The following is an 18087-nucleotide window of genomic DNA, read 5'->3' on the forward strand; positions in this document are numbered from 1 at the left end:
GTGTGTGTGTGAATGTATTTCGGCATGTATGTGTGTGTAAGATTGTGCTTCTAAATACATTTTAGGATTGATTGAAAGGTGTGGCATTTTGAGAGAGAGAGAGAGAGAGAGAGAGAGAGAGAGAGAGAGAGAGAGAGAGATATTCAACACAGTTCTTCAATTTTGCTTTGATTTCCATCTCTAAATAAGAACCAATAGGTCGAACGCCATCTTTAAACAATTATTCCCTGCAGCTTCTCCCACCTGTTCGAATCTCTTAATAAACTGTGACGAAAATTTGACACGTAACTACTTTTATACCTTAATCTGAGAAAACACTCTGACAACACCCCTTTTTTTCTCTCTTAACAATAGATTATATCCAGCCGATTGAGTTTATTAATATTCTCATGTAATTTTCTTCCTCCCCCCCCCTCACCCATCGCATAATAAAGGAGGTAGGGTAATCAGTCTCAAAAATCCCTTTAGAAAAAAAAAATGATGCTTAGAGAGATGCAGCTTCTCATGCCTTCCAAGCTACATCCCCCTTTTTAATTCTACTAACAACACACACCAGGTAGATATAGAATGCGACATTACCTACCTACGATACGTTCATGAAATTATTCCCCCTTCCCCCCTCCCTTATCCCTCCCCATAAAACAGGACGTCATATGCTGTACATACATAAAGTTAAACTCTCACTTTTTCTTAAATCAGTCGCTGGCAGAAAAGTGTAAAGGTTGCTAACGTTCAAATAATGTTTGTCCTCGTTTCAAATAATGTTTATCTATTCTTTTGTTTGTCTGATCTTTTGCTTTTGGAAACCTTAGTTTGCTTTAAATAATTCGTTGTCCCTTGTGTTCGTTTTCATTTTCCTTTTGTGCTTTGCCTGGACGTTTTCGTTTATTTTAATGTGATGTTATCTGAGAATAATAGTCGGTTAACATCGTATTGTCTGCATAAACAGTCTTGAATAAATCGTAATTTCTCCAGCAGGAAGAAATATCTCAGATAGCATAATGTTGGCGGTTGGTACAAGAACGCACAAATTTTACTTGTGTATATTTTTGTTTTATTGATTTTCTATTTTCATATCTTCACAAAGCTACACGACGCACAGACAATGAATAATAACGCAGCTTTTAACCATTTTTCGTAGCCTACCAGTCATCCTTGCATATAAGCATCTCATTTGAATGCTCGACAAATATCTTTACTTCACCAAGGGATTGTTTGATAAGCGATACTCGGAACGAAATTCCCCCTGCCTGTCTGCCTGATTAACCTTGTTTACTACAGTAGCTTTGTCTTTCGTCTCTTAGCCGATGGTGCACTAAGATAATATCCTTACTCTGTGATGAAGCCCTTCACTTTCATTCTTATTCCCTTCGAGTTATTTCCTGCAGACCCTTTTTTTGTTTACCTGTTGCAGAGGTCCTTCCCCGCCTCTTCTTGGGTGGGCAGTGTAACAGTCTCCTGACTGTCCTTTATTCTGCTCAGAATCAAGATCTTTGGGTTCCTTGTCTTCTCTGTCTTTCCTGAGCTTCGTAGCTTTTTCTTTTCCTCCAGTCCTGATCTGTTTACAAGTATTAGGCTGCCCGTCTCGTCTGCTTACTTATTATGAAAATTAAGCAAAACCTGCTCGCGATCACCTAACGTTTTCTTTCATGGTTTTATGGGCGGTCACGAGACACTTATTTGGTTGATTTAACATCTCTAAGGAAAGTCATGGTGTCTGGCATAAGGCCTGTAACCGAGCAACGTATGTCGGGATTCACTCCTCGCTTTATGCAAGTTTTCGGAATTTTCTCCGATCACTGCGCTGTTATTTTATTGAACTATTTTGTCTCGGTCCGTTGGGCTGAGCCCACAGGCCCATACCAAGCTTTCCATTCCCTTTAACGCCTTACCACAGTTATTGACCCCCTTTGGCAAGCTCTCGTATTGACAATGTGCCTGCTTAATCTAAACCAACCTCCAGCTGTCTTGGATAGTTGATCGGAGCCCATAAGTCCACACCAAACCTCTCATTCTCATTAGCACATTTACTAAACAATATAGGCTGTCTTTGGCAAAGTGCCTCTGCTGGCATAAGGCCGGCTTAATTTAAACCAACCAAACAAGCAACCCGACTGCCTTGGTTGGTTGAGCTGAATCCATGAGTCCACACAGTCTTTATCATTCGCTTTAATACCATACCTTAGTTCCGGCTTAATCTAATCACGGTTGCAGTCGATGACACTCCCGTCTGCCCCTTTCCTTATTAGTAGTGATATCCTAGTAAGAGATTTTTCTACTATGACCTTAACCTCAATTTATCAATAACGTCATTCGAACATTCCGTCATCCGAACTTAATCTCACTGGGAGATATCAATACTTACTTGGAAGGTATCTTTTGACTGGGATGAATAACACGCAGTGCAGTGAAACTGTTATTCTTGAAGAAACTTCCACTATTTCGCCGATTAAAAACATTCTTTTAGACATTAAAGACAATTTTTCGAGACCTCCTTGTTAAACACAAGAAGGAAAATTTCTAGGCTTATTAAAACGCTATCAAGCACACTTCTCTGCAGGCTGTCACTTAAAAGGCTATGAAAGGAATTAAGTACTTTTCCCTCAAAACACGTTTTGTAGTGTTCAGGCGCATTCTTTATCTTTTTAAGAAGGTTCGATGTATATCGTTTATTAATTTTGTCTTGGGTAGCACTTGAAAGAGCTGACAGAGAATTGAAGGTACATTTAAGTCGTTATTAAACGCGTGGATTCATATTCTACAGGGATTTTGTCTTTGTTGTTAAAACTTTAAGACATAGTGAGAAGGACATTTTCAGTGTCAGCATTCTGGTCGTTTGAGAAATCGCCGACTGGTGAAGTATTAACCATAAATATTGCAATATGAACAGTTGTCAGTTTTCAAAACGGGCAACGCATAATCATTTCATTACCCTGATAAACCCTGCTGTTAAATATTCCTTTTATCATTGTCCTCCACATCAGGCTCTTCCAAAATGACTTTGTATAGTTTTGCTCATTTAAGTCTTGTCTCTTAGCTCTGGATTTCTTTCTCATGGGAAAACATTAAGTTTTTTTTAACTGAGATTATGTTTATTTTGAAATTCATCAGTTATTGTATATATGACTGGCTGGGCTTTGCAATCTAATACCTTCAGTGAACGCAATTGACCTTTTTTTCCAAGGTCTATCTAGGCCTATTTGCTGTTGCGAGGCTTTGCGACAACATTTACCGAAATTAGCTTTAGATGCTTGAAGCCTTTTCTTTTTATTACAGCGTTTCAGAATCTCTGCATCTGAAAAAAAACATTATTTTGATTAGAATCTATAAAATGGTAGCTTTGACAGTGAATGCCGTGATAAAAATAAAAGTTTAATACTCCTTGCCTTTTCTGATTCCTTTGCTGACTGGAAAAACATATGTAAACTTGTGTTGATGAGATTCATGTATATGGTTAACTTTATAACATTTTTTTTATATATAGTATTGCAGCCTCCGGTGTTTTGCTCTCAGAAGTCAATCTTTATGGTGTAAATGCTAGAGAATTTATTGCTCTTGCTATTTTTGTCACGTTTTATGACTGTAGAGTATGCAGATGTAAAAACTGAAGATAAATATTTCGACTATGTTCCTCGTAAAATTAATGACAGAATTAACTATTCTCAAATACCTTTTTTTCGTTTGCTTTACCAGGTATCTGTGTTGTTTTCCTAATAACCTTTATATCTGGTATAATACGATAAAAGGTGAAATACGCATGAAAAGATGATGCAAGATGTGTGAGATCTTTTCCAAAATGGCTAACTTTTATTTCTTTGGCTTTGTTTCCCTCCGCTGTTCCACGCGTACAGTCCTACTCCATGCAACTGTACCTGCGCCAAGTGTGGTTCGACACGCGCCTCCGCTTCAACAAGACCGACCTGGGCAAGTCGGAGTTCTCCATGAACTGGATGTTCGCGGCCAAGCTCTGGAAGCCTGACACCTTCTTCATCAACGGCAAAAACTCCTACGCTCACAAAATCACCGCCCCAAACACTTTCATTCGTCTTCAGCATGATGGACAGATCACCTGGAGTTTGAGGTACGTCAAGGCAGCGGGGGCGGGAAAACGGATTTTTAAAATTTGGCGGGAAATTCTGGCGGTAAAATAAAATTTGAAATCTGGCGGGAAACAAGATTTGAAATTTGGCGGGAAAACAAAATTTTAGCGGGAAAATATCAAGCTCTAACCGATGGCCCCTGATTCTTCATTAGAACTGTTCTGTTGCAACAATTGCTCATTTGTTCGTGACAGTTCCAGTAATCTTGTGTGGCCATAAGGACATTGTCATTCCAGTTTGCTTGTGATTCAAGAATCCAGTTACCAAGTTCGTAATGAAAGGAGTTTTGTGTAAATAAATAAAAATCAGTGGTTACAATAATTCTTTCCTAGAAGAAGAAGCAATGAGAAGAGTATTTTTTTGACCTCGGTAAAATACGGAGAATAATCACATCAACGCAACAGATAAGTTACGCCCTTGTTTATCTCATTCATCAAAATTATTTCATTTGAATTATGGTATCAGTTTTATTATTTTCTTCAACGTAGCCAACAGTATCCTTAAAAGTATAGTCTTGTCTAACACCTTGCTTGAAGCAGAAAACCAGTACTTTGCTATTAAATATGTTTATGGACAGTCTTTATCTCAAAACATTAAGGACTGGACAGTTAACAGTCATCTTATTTGACTTACTAATTCTCCTGCATTTTCAGGTTGACAGTTCGTGCCAGCTGCAAGATGCATCTCAGAAAATTCCCTCTAGACACGCAAATATGTCCGCTCACCCTGGCGTCATGTAAGTTATTCCTGTATTAATTTTGTGGTGACTATGACGAAAAAAAATTACAGTTTTACTGACGTCATAAATATTTACAATTATATACCAGTAAATGAGAATTATTGAAGAAGTGTATAACAGTGCATACATACATACATAATACATACATACATACATGCATACATATACATAGACAAAACAAAAATATTGAAACGTTAGTGACATGAGAAATATTACAGTTATGTACCAGCAAGTGAGAATTATTGAAAAAGTATATAAAAATGCATACATACATACATACATACATACATACATACATACATACATACATACATACATACATAGACGAAAAAATATTAGTTTTACTGACATCATAAATATTACAGTTTTGTACCAGCAAATGAGGATTATTGAGGAAGTGTATAACAGTGCATACATACATACATACATACATACATACATACATAAACGAAACAAAAACATTTCAGTTTTACTGACATCAGAAATATTTACAATTATGCCTCAGTAAATGACAATTATCGAAGAAGTGTGTAATAATGCATGCATACGTACATACATACATATACATATAAGCATACATAGACGAAACAAAAACATTGAAGTTTTAGTGGCATCAGGAATATTACAATTATGTACCAGCAAATGAGAATTATTGAAAAAGTACATAACAATGCAAACGTGCATGCATCACGCATAGAAGAAAAAAAAAAAAAAAATTAGTTTTACTGACATCGGAAATATTTATAATTATGCATCAGTAAATGAAAATTATTGAAGTGTATAACAATACATACATACTTATATACATACATACATAGACGAAACAAAAACATTTCAGTTTTACCGACGTCAGAAATATTTACAATCATGCATCAGTAAATGAGAATTATTGAAGAAGTGCATACCAATGCATACCTACATGCATACAGTATATGTATACGTCGCTCTCTTATTCCTCACAGATAGGAATCTTGTTCTTTATTCTCGTTCAGTCCTCTTGACCTTCGCTTTCCTATGCCCACAGACGGGTACAACTCCGACGACATCCTCTACAAATGGGCACCGGCGCTGGTAACCGTGGACGCCGACGTCAGCATCGCCCAGTACGAGTTATTCGACATCAAACACGGTGACGACATCGTAGTCGTCAGAAGAAAGGGTAAGTAAGGAGTGTCGATTATCCTTGGCTTGAGCCAAGAATTGCATGATTGACGGTTAAAAAAATAAAGGATGTAAGCTGTGTCGATTTTCTTTCGACCGTCATTTAGGATTTTTATTTTTTTTTCAACGTTAGACGCCGTGAAAATCGACTCCATGGATTTTTCCTTATTTACTATATACTAATTAGGTTATTTATATAAATATGGAATATCTCATCCCTCTTGACTATGTACCAGTGAATAAGGATATCCATAAAAGGAATGGCGAAAATGTTAGTGAAATAATTACAAATTTTGGAGTGATAAATTACATAGACACTTTAATTGACTTAATGAATCGTCATTATCATAGGCAGGCCTGATATGAAAAGATAATGAAATCTAACTTAACAGAGTTAGTTTTATCAAAGCGTTTTCCTGATTTTCTCCTAAACAATTGGTGAATATAACTAACTGCTATTCATTGTCAAATCTTGGATTTGGAATTTCAACATACCAAATAATGAACATAATTAAACCAATACCATATTTATTGTCAAGTTTCCAATTGCTGAGTTCGGTCAAAACTGTAAATAGCTGCAGTTGACATTGATAATCAGATTTATGATCAGCAATCCGTTAATAAGCTCATTATAAAAGTATAATGATTTATAATCAGTGTGCTGTATTGTGCTATTTTCTTGTGAAAGATAATATAATGCAGTTGTAAAACTAGTCAAGTAATCGCTAGTTATATATATATATATATATATATATATATATATATATATATATATATATATATATATATATATATATATATATATACAAATATATATAGCTAAACTTTACAATGTTATTTATGTAAAAAGTGAAGGAAAAATTCAATGAATTTTTTTAAAGTATTCTCGGTCTGATCCGCTTATCTATTTTAAAGTGGAAAATTATCATCTGAAAATATTTATAACTTTATCTTTCCAATGTTTTGACCCAACGCTAATTTCGGAGCTGAATTGATTGAAATTTAACTAAAATTCTTTAACTCCAGTTAATGTCTGCTTTTCATTCATTTTCATGCAATACAGAGAATAGACAACCTGGTAAGTATGTCTTTAACTCAGTTAACATCTCTAAACAAAAATATTCTATCCATGTAAATCAGATCATGTTTTTTAGGTTATTCCACAGGATACCTTATTTGTGCCCGTGTTGAAAAATGTAGGCTTCGTTAGTTACTTGCATATCCATCCAGTCAAGATGCCTGTAGGATCTGGCTATATATATATATATATATATATATATATATATATATATATATATATATATATATATATATATATATATATATATATACATAATAGATCCTACAGGTATATATATATATATATATATATATATATATATATATATATATATATATATATATATTATATAGTTCCCAAAAATGTTCTTAAACATATTTGGACTTCGGAAGATAAGTTATCTGGATATGTTCATGTTCATTACGGATTTTACCAGACGACTGACCATTGGCATAATAGATCCCAAATTAGAGAACATAAAATTCTCTCTCTCTCTCTCTCTCTCTCTCTCTCTCTCTCTCTCTCTCTCTCTCTCTCTCTCTCTCTCTCTCTTCATTAGTCGAGTATAAGCGTGAAACATCTAATCTAAACCTTATATTCCGTCGATTCATTATTAAAGAGCTGACAGATAGCTGCCTTATATTATTTTAAGCTCTAAAATGTTCATTCTTTCATGAAAATTACAAAGAACGCAAACCACAGATTTTGCATGTAAGCTGCAAATGGCATATTCTATTGTTTCGGCCATTTTTCCACTCCATCGCCATTTAGAAATTCTCCGTTGTTTTCTAGAGTTCTGAGACAGTTCTGTCACCTTGATACCCAACCAATGTAATTTACTCTCCTGGTGCCCAGCTCCTTGGGCAAAGGCTGTTTTGCCGTATGAAAACAGGAAGAAAAAATGGAACAACATGATTTTTTTTCTTCATATATTTTAAATGGTAATTTGGCAGATTAGATTGGCTTGAAGTTCCTCAAAGTCGTTGGCAGTTTAAAAAAAATGTTCTCAATATATTTTAAATGATAATTTGGCAGATTAGATTAGTTTGAAGTTCCTCAAAATCGTTGACAATTTAAAAAATTATATTTTGTGTTTTACAATATCAGTGTGGTTAATTAACTATAACGTTTTGAGCAAAGACGAACGCTCAGAAAGGAATTTCTCAAAATAGGTTATTGCATGTCGATTTCGTCATGAACTTGGGTGATTCATGGTTAGAATTATTGACTCTCTCTCTCTCTCTCTCTCTCTCTCTCTCTCTCTCTCTCTCTCTCTCTCTCTCTCTCTCTCTCTCTCTCTAGCTTTCCTTTCTAGGAAGGTTTATCTCGGTAAATGATTTAATCAGTTATAAAATAGTGAACTTTTCCTTATCGGAAAGATAAACAAGTAGATAACCATTTACTTAAAGAAAATGAAAGACAAGATGTTCCCTTATTTTGACATAACTTTGCTTGCTAATACAAGATGTTCGTTGCTGAAGAAATTAACCAACAGTATGAAGATTCAGTTTCTGCAACTTCTCATCACTTTTACCGGTCTGTACCGCCCCATCTGCGAGTACCACCCATTCCACACACCAGCAACCAATTTCCCATCCAATACTTTCCTTTCTGAGCAGAGAAACGAAGCAAATCAACATATCCAAAGTAATTTGGTATGGGAATTCAAAAGCTCACTTCCCTGCCTGAGCAAGGAAGCGAGAATGTCGAAATATTTCACAAAATAATAAGGTGTGATTTACTCAAAGCATTTCCGTCTCGCCTTCCTCCCAGAGAGCATATCGACGCTGATCGTCAAGTTTCACCTGAAGAGGTTGACGGGCTTCTTTCTCCTCCAAGTCTACGTTCCTTGCATTCTCATCGTGTGCTGTTCCTGGGTCGCCTTCTGGATCACGAAGAAGGACGTCCCCGGGAGAGTTTGCTTAGGTAAGGATGTCGCGAAGGATTTGTTGCATATTATATAACATTACTTATCTGTTTGTCTGTCTGTCTATCTTTTTGTGTGTATGTATGTATATGTATATGTATATATATATATTTATATATATATATATATATATATATATATATATATATATATATATATATATATATACATTATATATATATATTGTATACATACATATACATATACAATAGTATCTATGTAACTATGCATATCCCGGGTAAAGAGAGGTCTTTACCTTGTGTATATCTACTGTATATACCTTGAATTACAAGCACACGCAGTGTTATAATATGCAAAGTAGTGTACAACAGGGAAATAAGAAACGCGTGGTATAAATCCTTAGTTAGTTGAAACTCCTTTAAAAATAACTATAGGTTGTAGAAGTTTGCAGTATAGACGCTAAGATTACAATACAAACAGTTGGAAATTGTTAGCAGCTGAAAGAATGATAACACAAGAGACTTGCACGAACTGCCGTGTAGTAATAATTTAGATATTCACCATCTCCGTAAGAACTTCAGGTTAAAGTAGCATTTAAAAGCAAATATGCGATGAAAATATTGATGATAAAAAGCTTTCGTAGAATTATTGAGAAATGCGTATTTCATACCCAGTGTAAGTCGCGGAAATTTTTACGCTGACCAACTGAAAAATCATTGGAAGAGAGAACAGATCTGCATAAAAATATTTATGATATGCACAGGATAACAGTACGAATTTCGTCCATGCTATTGAAAATCATGAGGCTGTCAGTTGGACAGTTGATAAAAAGCTGGTCATTGGAACCTTTTGGAAAGATGTATAAATGAATCCCGCTATATAAAAGAATTATATTGCAAGAACTTGAAATTCAGCCTAGGAATGTCAAAATCCGACCCATTTATTTCAAAATAAATATATAAAATGTATAGATTGTAAGGAACGTAGTTATTATTGCTAAAGGCATGAGCCCAGATGTATGGGATAAACAAGATCCCGCCCTCGGTTCACAAATGAGGTTGAGGTTCCTCTCCCTCTCAGGTTCGAATGGTTTTTAGTACGTCCGTTTGCACTGTCACCTTTGCATACATGATGTAAATTTATCCAACTTGTATCAAAGTACCCTTGAAGGTGTCTTAAGAAAGTTAGGCTGAGCCGATATGGATTCATACTGTATTTCACATATTTATATATATATATATATATATATATATATATATATATATATATATATATATATATATATATATATATAAAGAACAATATTAATATTCATATAAATATATTATTTATGCAGTATATATTTGAAAATTAATATTGTTCTTTGTTACGTGTAATTCACTCTGCGTCTGTTATTCTCCGACTTGAAACATTGCAGTGTGAAAAATCAAACACATCCAACATTAACTTGAGTAAATCAGGATTATCTTCATCAGAGATTCTGGTCACATCCGATCTTAGGAAAAGATGCGTTAAAACCTTTTTATAAACGGCTTTTACTTCGTATCCGCTTGAACTGATTTTCGAGTTTTCCGTGGATCACTTTCTTATTATTCATCGAAATTTGACACCTTGTACTGACGAAGTCGGGTCTTCATTGTTCATGGTAACCAGATACATGATATTTTAAAGATTAAAAGGACACGTGACCTACCTGTGTTGGTATGTGCGAATTGCTGTTTAATTCTATTGACACTTTTTATTCAGTAATTGTAATTTATGTTGTTATTCATTCCTTGCAATGGAAGTTCGGTTTATTGTTTGTACTGCAAATTTTTTTCCTTTATTTTTAGCACGTATTTGTATCGATTTGATGTGAGTTTTTGTTCGTAACTTTTACAGCAAGCTTTTATTCATTTTTTTTTCAGCTCGTGTTCTTATAAAGTGCGTCTTTAGCTGAATGTTCGAAATAAAAACAGGTCTTAAAAATAGCAATTTTTCCAAAGAAATAATTGTCACAGCATGCCGGAGTTAATTAGCCAAAGCAAACCTATTACCCGTTTTGTTATCTGTTACCATTCACCTGCTGTTACACATTGTACAGTATTTAGTATTTGTTATCTGCTATCTCCTCAGTGTTATCTGTATCACTGTCTACTTCTTTGACCTGGATTTTGTCAATACTGTATCAGAACCGAAAATGAAAAATGAATTTTGCCTTCGTGTACTGTATGTTATCAAAGCATGTAGAGAATTACTTTATATGGCCGGTTAGTATGTCTCTCTCTCTCTCTCTCTCTCTCTCTCTCTCTCTCTCTCTCTCTCTCTCTCTCTCTCTCTCTCTCTCTCCTTCCCATGTATCAAATTGACTTGCCATGGTAGACGACAGAACTTTACGTAGGTAATATATTATTAACTGAAACTGGTACAGAAATAAATGCATTTCTCGTGCAATAAAGATTTGCCCTCCAGCCATTGTTGAAAATGAAATAGAAAATGTAGATTCAATAGAAATTTTCGAAATGTAGTTGAATTTTGAATGTGCAAAGTATTTTGAGAAAAATTCTTTTATAATAAATATATATTATTTTATTTCTTCCTCTCTTCATCTAGTCGTAAGATATGTTGTGTGTATGTTGTTTATTTTTTTCTCCTTCAGAAACAGTTACATTGACTTTTAAAGACATAGTGACACTAATTAAGGAAAATTTAATTAAAAATGCGCTCAGAAAAACAACTGTTATATAAAAGTATTTACATGGGAGAAATAGTTTATTTTCATTGTTATATTAGTAAATCTTTGTAATGGTTCGGTTTTTTAAGTACAAGCTTTACGAGATCAAAACTTTCAGTTTTTTAGAACATTATTGTAGGCGATGAAAACAGCTGTTGCAAAAACATTCATTTTGAATACCCTGATAGATCATAATTAAGAGGCTCAAACCGATTTGGTTTTCATATCTTCATATCTGATTCCTGTCTTTCTTCATTTCCGTCTTTTTAATGTTTTTCTTTTGTTTATTTCCTCCAGATTTGTTTTCCATATAATTATTTATGTATTTGTGTGTAAAATTTACATCATGATTCACTTTCGCGATGATATTCACATATAATGGAGAATCACTTTGTTTAGTTAACATTATATCATGTGTAATCTACAGGGTTTTTTTTTATCCATTTTCCATTATTTTTCTTCATTGTATTTTTTCAGTAATTATTTTCAATAATACTCACTAAAGCATAGGAACATCGCTTTAACTTACTCTATTTTCTTCCACATAATTTCACTCAGTCCTTCTTCAATTTTATAATGTCTTTTAATGACTTATATCCTGTATTGATTTACATGTTTCAATTTCAGTTTAGTTTTTTATTCCTTTTTTTTTTTCATTTAAAAAAGTATTCGATAATAAATTTCTCTGATATTTCTAAACCTTTTATTTATGCATTTTACTCTTTGTGCGAAGCGAGTAAAGACAGGTCTGAGGTTTTATCAGATTTTAATTTTTTTACTTTGTTTCCTTTTGATTTATTTTTCCGTTGTTTGTTTTGATTTCGTCCAACCTTTAGCTTAGTTTGCGCGTTCCATCTTTCCTCGCGGAGAGGAAACATTTTTATTTCTTTTCCTGTGATGGGAAATTATCTTTCTTGTCTTCATGTAATGGATAAGTTTTATTTTGCTTTTTATTTTGCCTTTTTCCCCTGTGCATTCATTTCTGTCACTTCTCTTACAATTTTTTTGTCTATTATATTTCGTGCTTTTCGTTTCTTCCTGTAATAGGAAAAGTAGCCTTATGAATCGAGACTAAATTCTTCCTTAAAAATGTAATTTAAAGGACCTGTTCATGTAGGTACCTCAGAGAACCGTCTGTGATGTTAGGCAAACATGGAAGATTGACTTTTAATTTCTAAGTATTAAGTGTTGTAATAACATGAACTGTACCTCAGCCCAATTATCTGATTATTCCCGCATAAGGGTGTCTATATTAATTCATCTTCTTTACAGGCATTTAATTAACACTTTTCTGTCTGTTGACCTTTATGTACTGTAGATTAAAGTTTGTTACCCGTAATAATTCTGTTTGAACTTCATTTAGAGATGAACCTCGTGAATGTAGGTGTGTGTTTTATTTATTTTAATAGGTGTTTCAGTATCATCTACTTTTATCTGGACATTCAGTTTGGTTAATGTTGCATGTTTGTTTTGCATTACCTGTCATTTTAGACAGTCTTTAGAAGTAATGTTGAGATGTATATCGAGAAACAGTAGAGACTCTCTTAAGTTCAATCAGTAGCAATGCCTGACTGTATTTATAAAGTAGTCTTGCCCCTTCCAGTTGACTTTTCCATGTTGTCGTAGACGCATAATTCTGCAAGAGACAGTGTCAGATTGTTTACAAGCTTGCTTGAGTAATGGAGTCAGAAGTTGATTTTTATTCCGCTGTGCCCTTTTTAAACAGCTTGACTACAGTGTCGTTTGCCCTCACGATCGTGATTCTTTGAAATCAGGTGGAACCACCGTGCTTTCTCTCACCAACCTCGGTTTCGGCGGTCGGAAGCAGATGCCCAAGACCTCCTACCCGACGTCCTTAGACTACTTCGTGATCCTGTGCTTTACCTTCGTCTTCGGCGCCATCGTCGAGTTTGCCATGATTAACTTCCTCGAGCGCCTGGCGAACCGCCGCCGGAAGAAGCTGGAGGACGCCAAGAAGTCGTTGGAGGAGAGGGTGGGTCTCCCCTTTGAGTTACTCTAGTTTTCCCTTTACAGTGAGTCGCGTCCTCATGGTGTGCCGTTTTCTTTCGTAACGCCCAGGTGTGACTACTGTGCTGTCCATGACCACCTTGGGCTTCGGCGGGCGGTCGGCTTGGCCGGCGGTCTCCTACGCGACTGCCCTCGACTACTTCGTCATTCTGTGCTTTGCCTTCGTGTTCGCTGCTGTCCTGGAGTTCGCGTGCATCAACTTCGTCGAGAGAGCGGCCAACAAACGGCGCAAGAAACTGGAAGACCTGAAACACCAGATAACCGAGCGGATAATGGTGTGTGTGCCCAGATTCTATAGAGAGGATTTGATAATGATGATGATGATGATGATGATGATGATGTTGATGTTGATGATGTTGATCTTGATGATGCTACTACCGTTGCACGCCTTTTTTTTTTTATTCTTCTTCTTATCTGTCAGTAAACCTCTCTGGGATGATGATGTCAGACTCGAGATGTTCCAGTAGCTTTAGATTATTCTTATTCTCTTCTCTCTCTCTCTCTCTCTCTCTCTCTCTCTCTCTCTCTCTCTCTCTCTCTCTCTCTCTCTATGTGTGTGTGTTACTGTAGTCGTTGGTATTTGTGTTTGTTTGTTTGTTGTGCCGTGGTAATTTTGATGTATTTTGCTGTTTCTTTTGTTCTTCCTCTTTTTATATTTTTTTAATATATACTTTTTCCTTTTGCTGTGGTCCTTTATGATCTTCCTTTCCTCATTCATCATTATCTTTTTTTTTTCCTTCGTCCTGACGTACTTCTTTTCAATCCTCTCATCCTTTTTTCTCCTTATTTCTACTTTTATTCCTCCTCTTTTTTAATTCTCCTACTCATTGTCCCCTCCACCTTTTGTATTCCTCATCTTTCCTCATTTTATCTAATCTTCATTTTGTTCTCCTCCTTCGTGCTGGTCCTATCCTCATTGTATTCCTCATTTTTCCTCATTTAATCGTCATTTTGTCCTCCTCCTTCGTACTGGTCCTATCCTCATTGTATTCCTCATCTTTCCTCATTTTATCTCATCTTCATTTTGTCCTCCTCCTTCTGGTCTATGCTGGTCCTCCTCATTTCCTCATTTGTCCTCCCCCTCCCCTCTCCTCCTCATTTGTTTTCCCTCATTTTATTTCTCTTCCTCATTTGTTTCCTTCTTTTATTTCTCTTCCTCTTCTTCCTTTTCCTCTTTTATTTCTCAGACAGAAAAATGCTTCGAGCTAAATCAAATCTAATCCATCCATCTTCTTGCAGCGGAGGTTAAACCATAAATAAAAAAATAAAAAAAGAGTAGCATGTGTACACTTTTAGATGTTGAAAATAGTGAGAGTTGTTATTGTTGTTGTTGTTGTTGTTGATGTTGTTGTTTACAAACAAGCATTTGATGAGGTAGTTTTAGATAATTTGTCGTACTGTTTTGAGAAGAGTTACTTTGAGTAGTGCGTAGAAGTCGATGGAACTACAGTAGACAAAAAAAAGAAGAAAAATTAAAATAATATATGAATTATGAATTTTGGTCATTGATGTGCTTCTTCTCTATTGCATTGTTAGAATAACATAGTCGGAGTGTCGTTTAGTGTAATTAGATTAGACGTTGATAGTGTATTTTGTGTAGTAGAATTAGAATTGTGGGAAAAAAATTTTGAAGTGTAAATTCATCATTATTTCATTCATATCCTGACTCGTTCCTAAATGGTATGTGTATTTCATTCTTTTTGATTGAATTTCTTTAAAATGTATAAGTGTATCAGCATGAACAAGTGGGGCTTGCATGTCATTCATTTCAGAAATTAGTCACAAAATTCTTCATATTTGTCCAGTATTTTTCAGACGTTACTTGCAAGACAGTCAGTGTTATTTATCTGTCACTACATAACCAGTGCCTTTATTTCTCTTTAAGACAGCCAGCAAGTGGGATGTATGAAATATATGTTCTATATATATATATATATATATAAAGATATATATATATATATATATATATATATATATATATATATATAATATATATATATATATATATATATATATATATATATATATATATATATGCGTATGGTGTATATTGGAGAATGAGCGTCTCTTCCTTATCAACTCAACACCCCTCCCCTCCCCTCCCCCCTCCGAAAATTCCAAATGTTTCCTCCACAGTGCTAAATGTATAAAGTCTTATACATCTTTGTGGTTAAATTACAAAAATTAAGATTCACCGTCGAGGTCAAGAATAATGACGAGGTCGCCATTCTTATTATTCTTACTGTTCTTATTTTTAAAAGTTTGAGATACATTCGGAATTCATTCACGACTTTCGGATCAGTTTTTAATAAGATTCGACTTTCAAAGCTTTTATGGAGAATCGAGGTTACACAAACTGAAGTCAAATTTGTCTAAAGTCAATGGTTCAAGGCACAAGATCACTCAAAAGGGGTTAATGCCTGAGGTTAAAGTTTGACATTTACAAAACTAAGTCGTCCCTTTGAGGTCAAGAATGAAATTTTAAGAAATAAAATATTCTCTTCTTTTCAAGAGTCAAATACAAGAAAATTAGAATTCATTTTGACTTTCGGATCAGTAAGAAAATGTAAAACGACTTTTGTTTTGGGAGGCACAAGAACTCACAATTTGTCTAAATTTTCCAAAATTGATTTTCAAAACCCATTTTGTGAAAGGTTAAAGTCTGCAGTCAAAACTCAATTTGTTTCAAGAATGAAATTTAAGAGGTAATATATTCTGTTTTTAGTATTAGAAGCAACACTGTTTTGCTCTCAAAGAAAAGTATAAAATGTAAGACGAGTTTGTTTTTGGGAGTAAATGCAATTTTCCGAAATTTTCCAAAGTTGATTTTATACCAACCCATATATATAGTAACTCTTGCAGTTTATTTTTAGTATATATTTATATATAAGTCTGATTTAGTATTTATACAATACTGTAATACAACATATATAACAACTACATATATATATATATATATATATATATATATATATATATATATATATATATATATATATATACATATATATATATATATATATATATATATCTTGTACATACATGTATGATTTCAGATAAAATATATACATATATATATATATATATATGTATATATATATATACATATATATACATATATATATATATATATATATATATATATATATATATATATATATATATATATATATATATATATATATATATGTATGTTTGATTTTAGAGGACCTCTGTTAAAAGTCAGCAGTTCCGACAGGACAAAATTTTGTCTGACTTTCTTGCACTCATAAAACCATCTTTAACAGATTTCATCTTTACCCTGTTGATTTTTCATTTAGCGTTAAAGAATGAAAGAGATCTTAACATATGAACCAATATAAAATAAAAGAGACCTCGATTCAAAAAGAGCGGAGGCAAGTATTCAGCATCCAAAGAATAAAACGGTAAATAAAGAAGGGAAATAAAAACTAGGAGAGTAACACCGGAAGAGTTTTCTTGTCACCAAGTTAGAAATAACGCTCCCAGAGACACCATTTAAACCTCGCCTCCCCTCAAGTGCTGACAGGTGGAATCTTTCTTGCTCAGGGCGCTGGAGAGAGCTGGAGATGGATTGCGTGCGTGCGTGTGTGTGTGTTTTCCCATCGACATTCATCTCCTCTTGCTTGAGAAGTAAATAAATATTTCTATAAAAAAACAAGCTACGGTATACATCTTGTGTAAATGAAAAAATAACAAATATTTACAAGAATGAAAAACCTCTTAGAGAAAATTAGCTTTTACATGTTTTGGACACACACACACACACACACACACACACACACACACACACACACACACACACACACACACACACACACTTAGATATGCCTAAATGTGAGGCGAAGAATAAAACTGAATTTATTAAAATGACAAGTATCACAGTTTGACCCACACCCTCATTCAAGATGGCCAAAAAGTTTCGTAGTAACATCACATATACTTATCATCACAGTTTGTACAGGATTCTGATGAGCCTCACCTTAAATTTTTGTTAATTTTCTAATTATCTTCCTTCCCTACATCATATCACCTGGATACTCCTGCAATATGGTTTGATGAAATATAGATCTATGTGCGAACGCAACCAGTTCTTAAATTTCTCCAATTCATTGTGTTGGCTCAAATTATAAATTATTCGTGTGGTAATAAAGTAAAAATATTGTGTAAGAGCATGCTTGGGCAGTGGTTGTTTTCATAGAATTTGTATTTTAATTTAATGAATGAAATCAAAATACTTTTGTCCTTTTTTGCTGTTACATGTGCTCTGTATTAATGTAAACTTTTATGCCCATTTTGTTTCTGTAGTAATGTTAACTTTCATGCCCATTTTGACATTCACTTGTGACACCCAGGAATGTGGGTTATATCATTACATTC

The 18087-nt window shown here is 34.3% G+C and overlaps 1 protein-coding gene across 3 annotated transcripts in view; it reads left to right on the forward strand.

Annotated features, from left to right (window-relative positions):
- Positions 1-18087, forward strand: part of LOC136834258 (gamma-aminobutyric acid receptor subunit alpha-6-like) — a 462469-nt gene that overhangs the window by 440036 nt on the left and 4346 nt on the right. Inside the window, exons 3-8 of one of the 3 annotated variants that reach the window (XM_067096604.1) lie at positions 3852-4081; positions 4754-4836; positions 5864-5998; positions 7064-7078; positions 8834-8986; positions 13437-13654. In XM_067096604.1, coding sequence (XP_066952705.1) covers positions 3852-4081; positions 4754-4836; positions 5864-5998; positions 7064-7078; positions 8834-8986; positions 13437-13654 — 834 coding nt within the window. Of the gene's footprint in view, positions 1-3851; positions 4082-4753; positions 4837-5863; positions 5999-7063; positions 7079-8833; positions 8987-13436; positions 13655-13740; positions 13965-18087 lie in introns of all 3 variants that reach the window. The other 2 variants (XM_067096603.1, XM_067096605.1) reach the window with 2 other exon arrangements.

Source organism: Macrobrachium rosenbergii, chromosome 53 (assembly GCF_040412425.1).
Source record: "Macrobrachium rosenbergii isolate ZJJX-2024 chromosome 53, ASM4041242v1, whole genome shotgun sequence".
NCBI classification, from domain to species: domain Eukaryota; kingdom Metazoa; phylum Arthropoda; class Malacostraca; order Decapoda; family Palaemonidae; genus Macrobrachium; species Macrobrachium rosenbergii.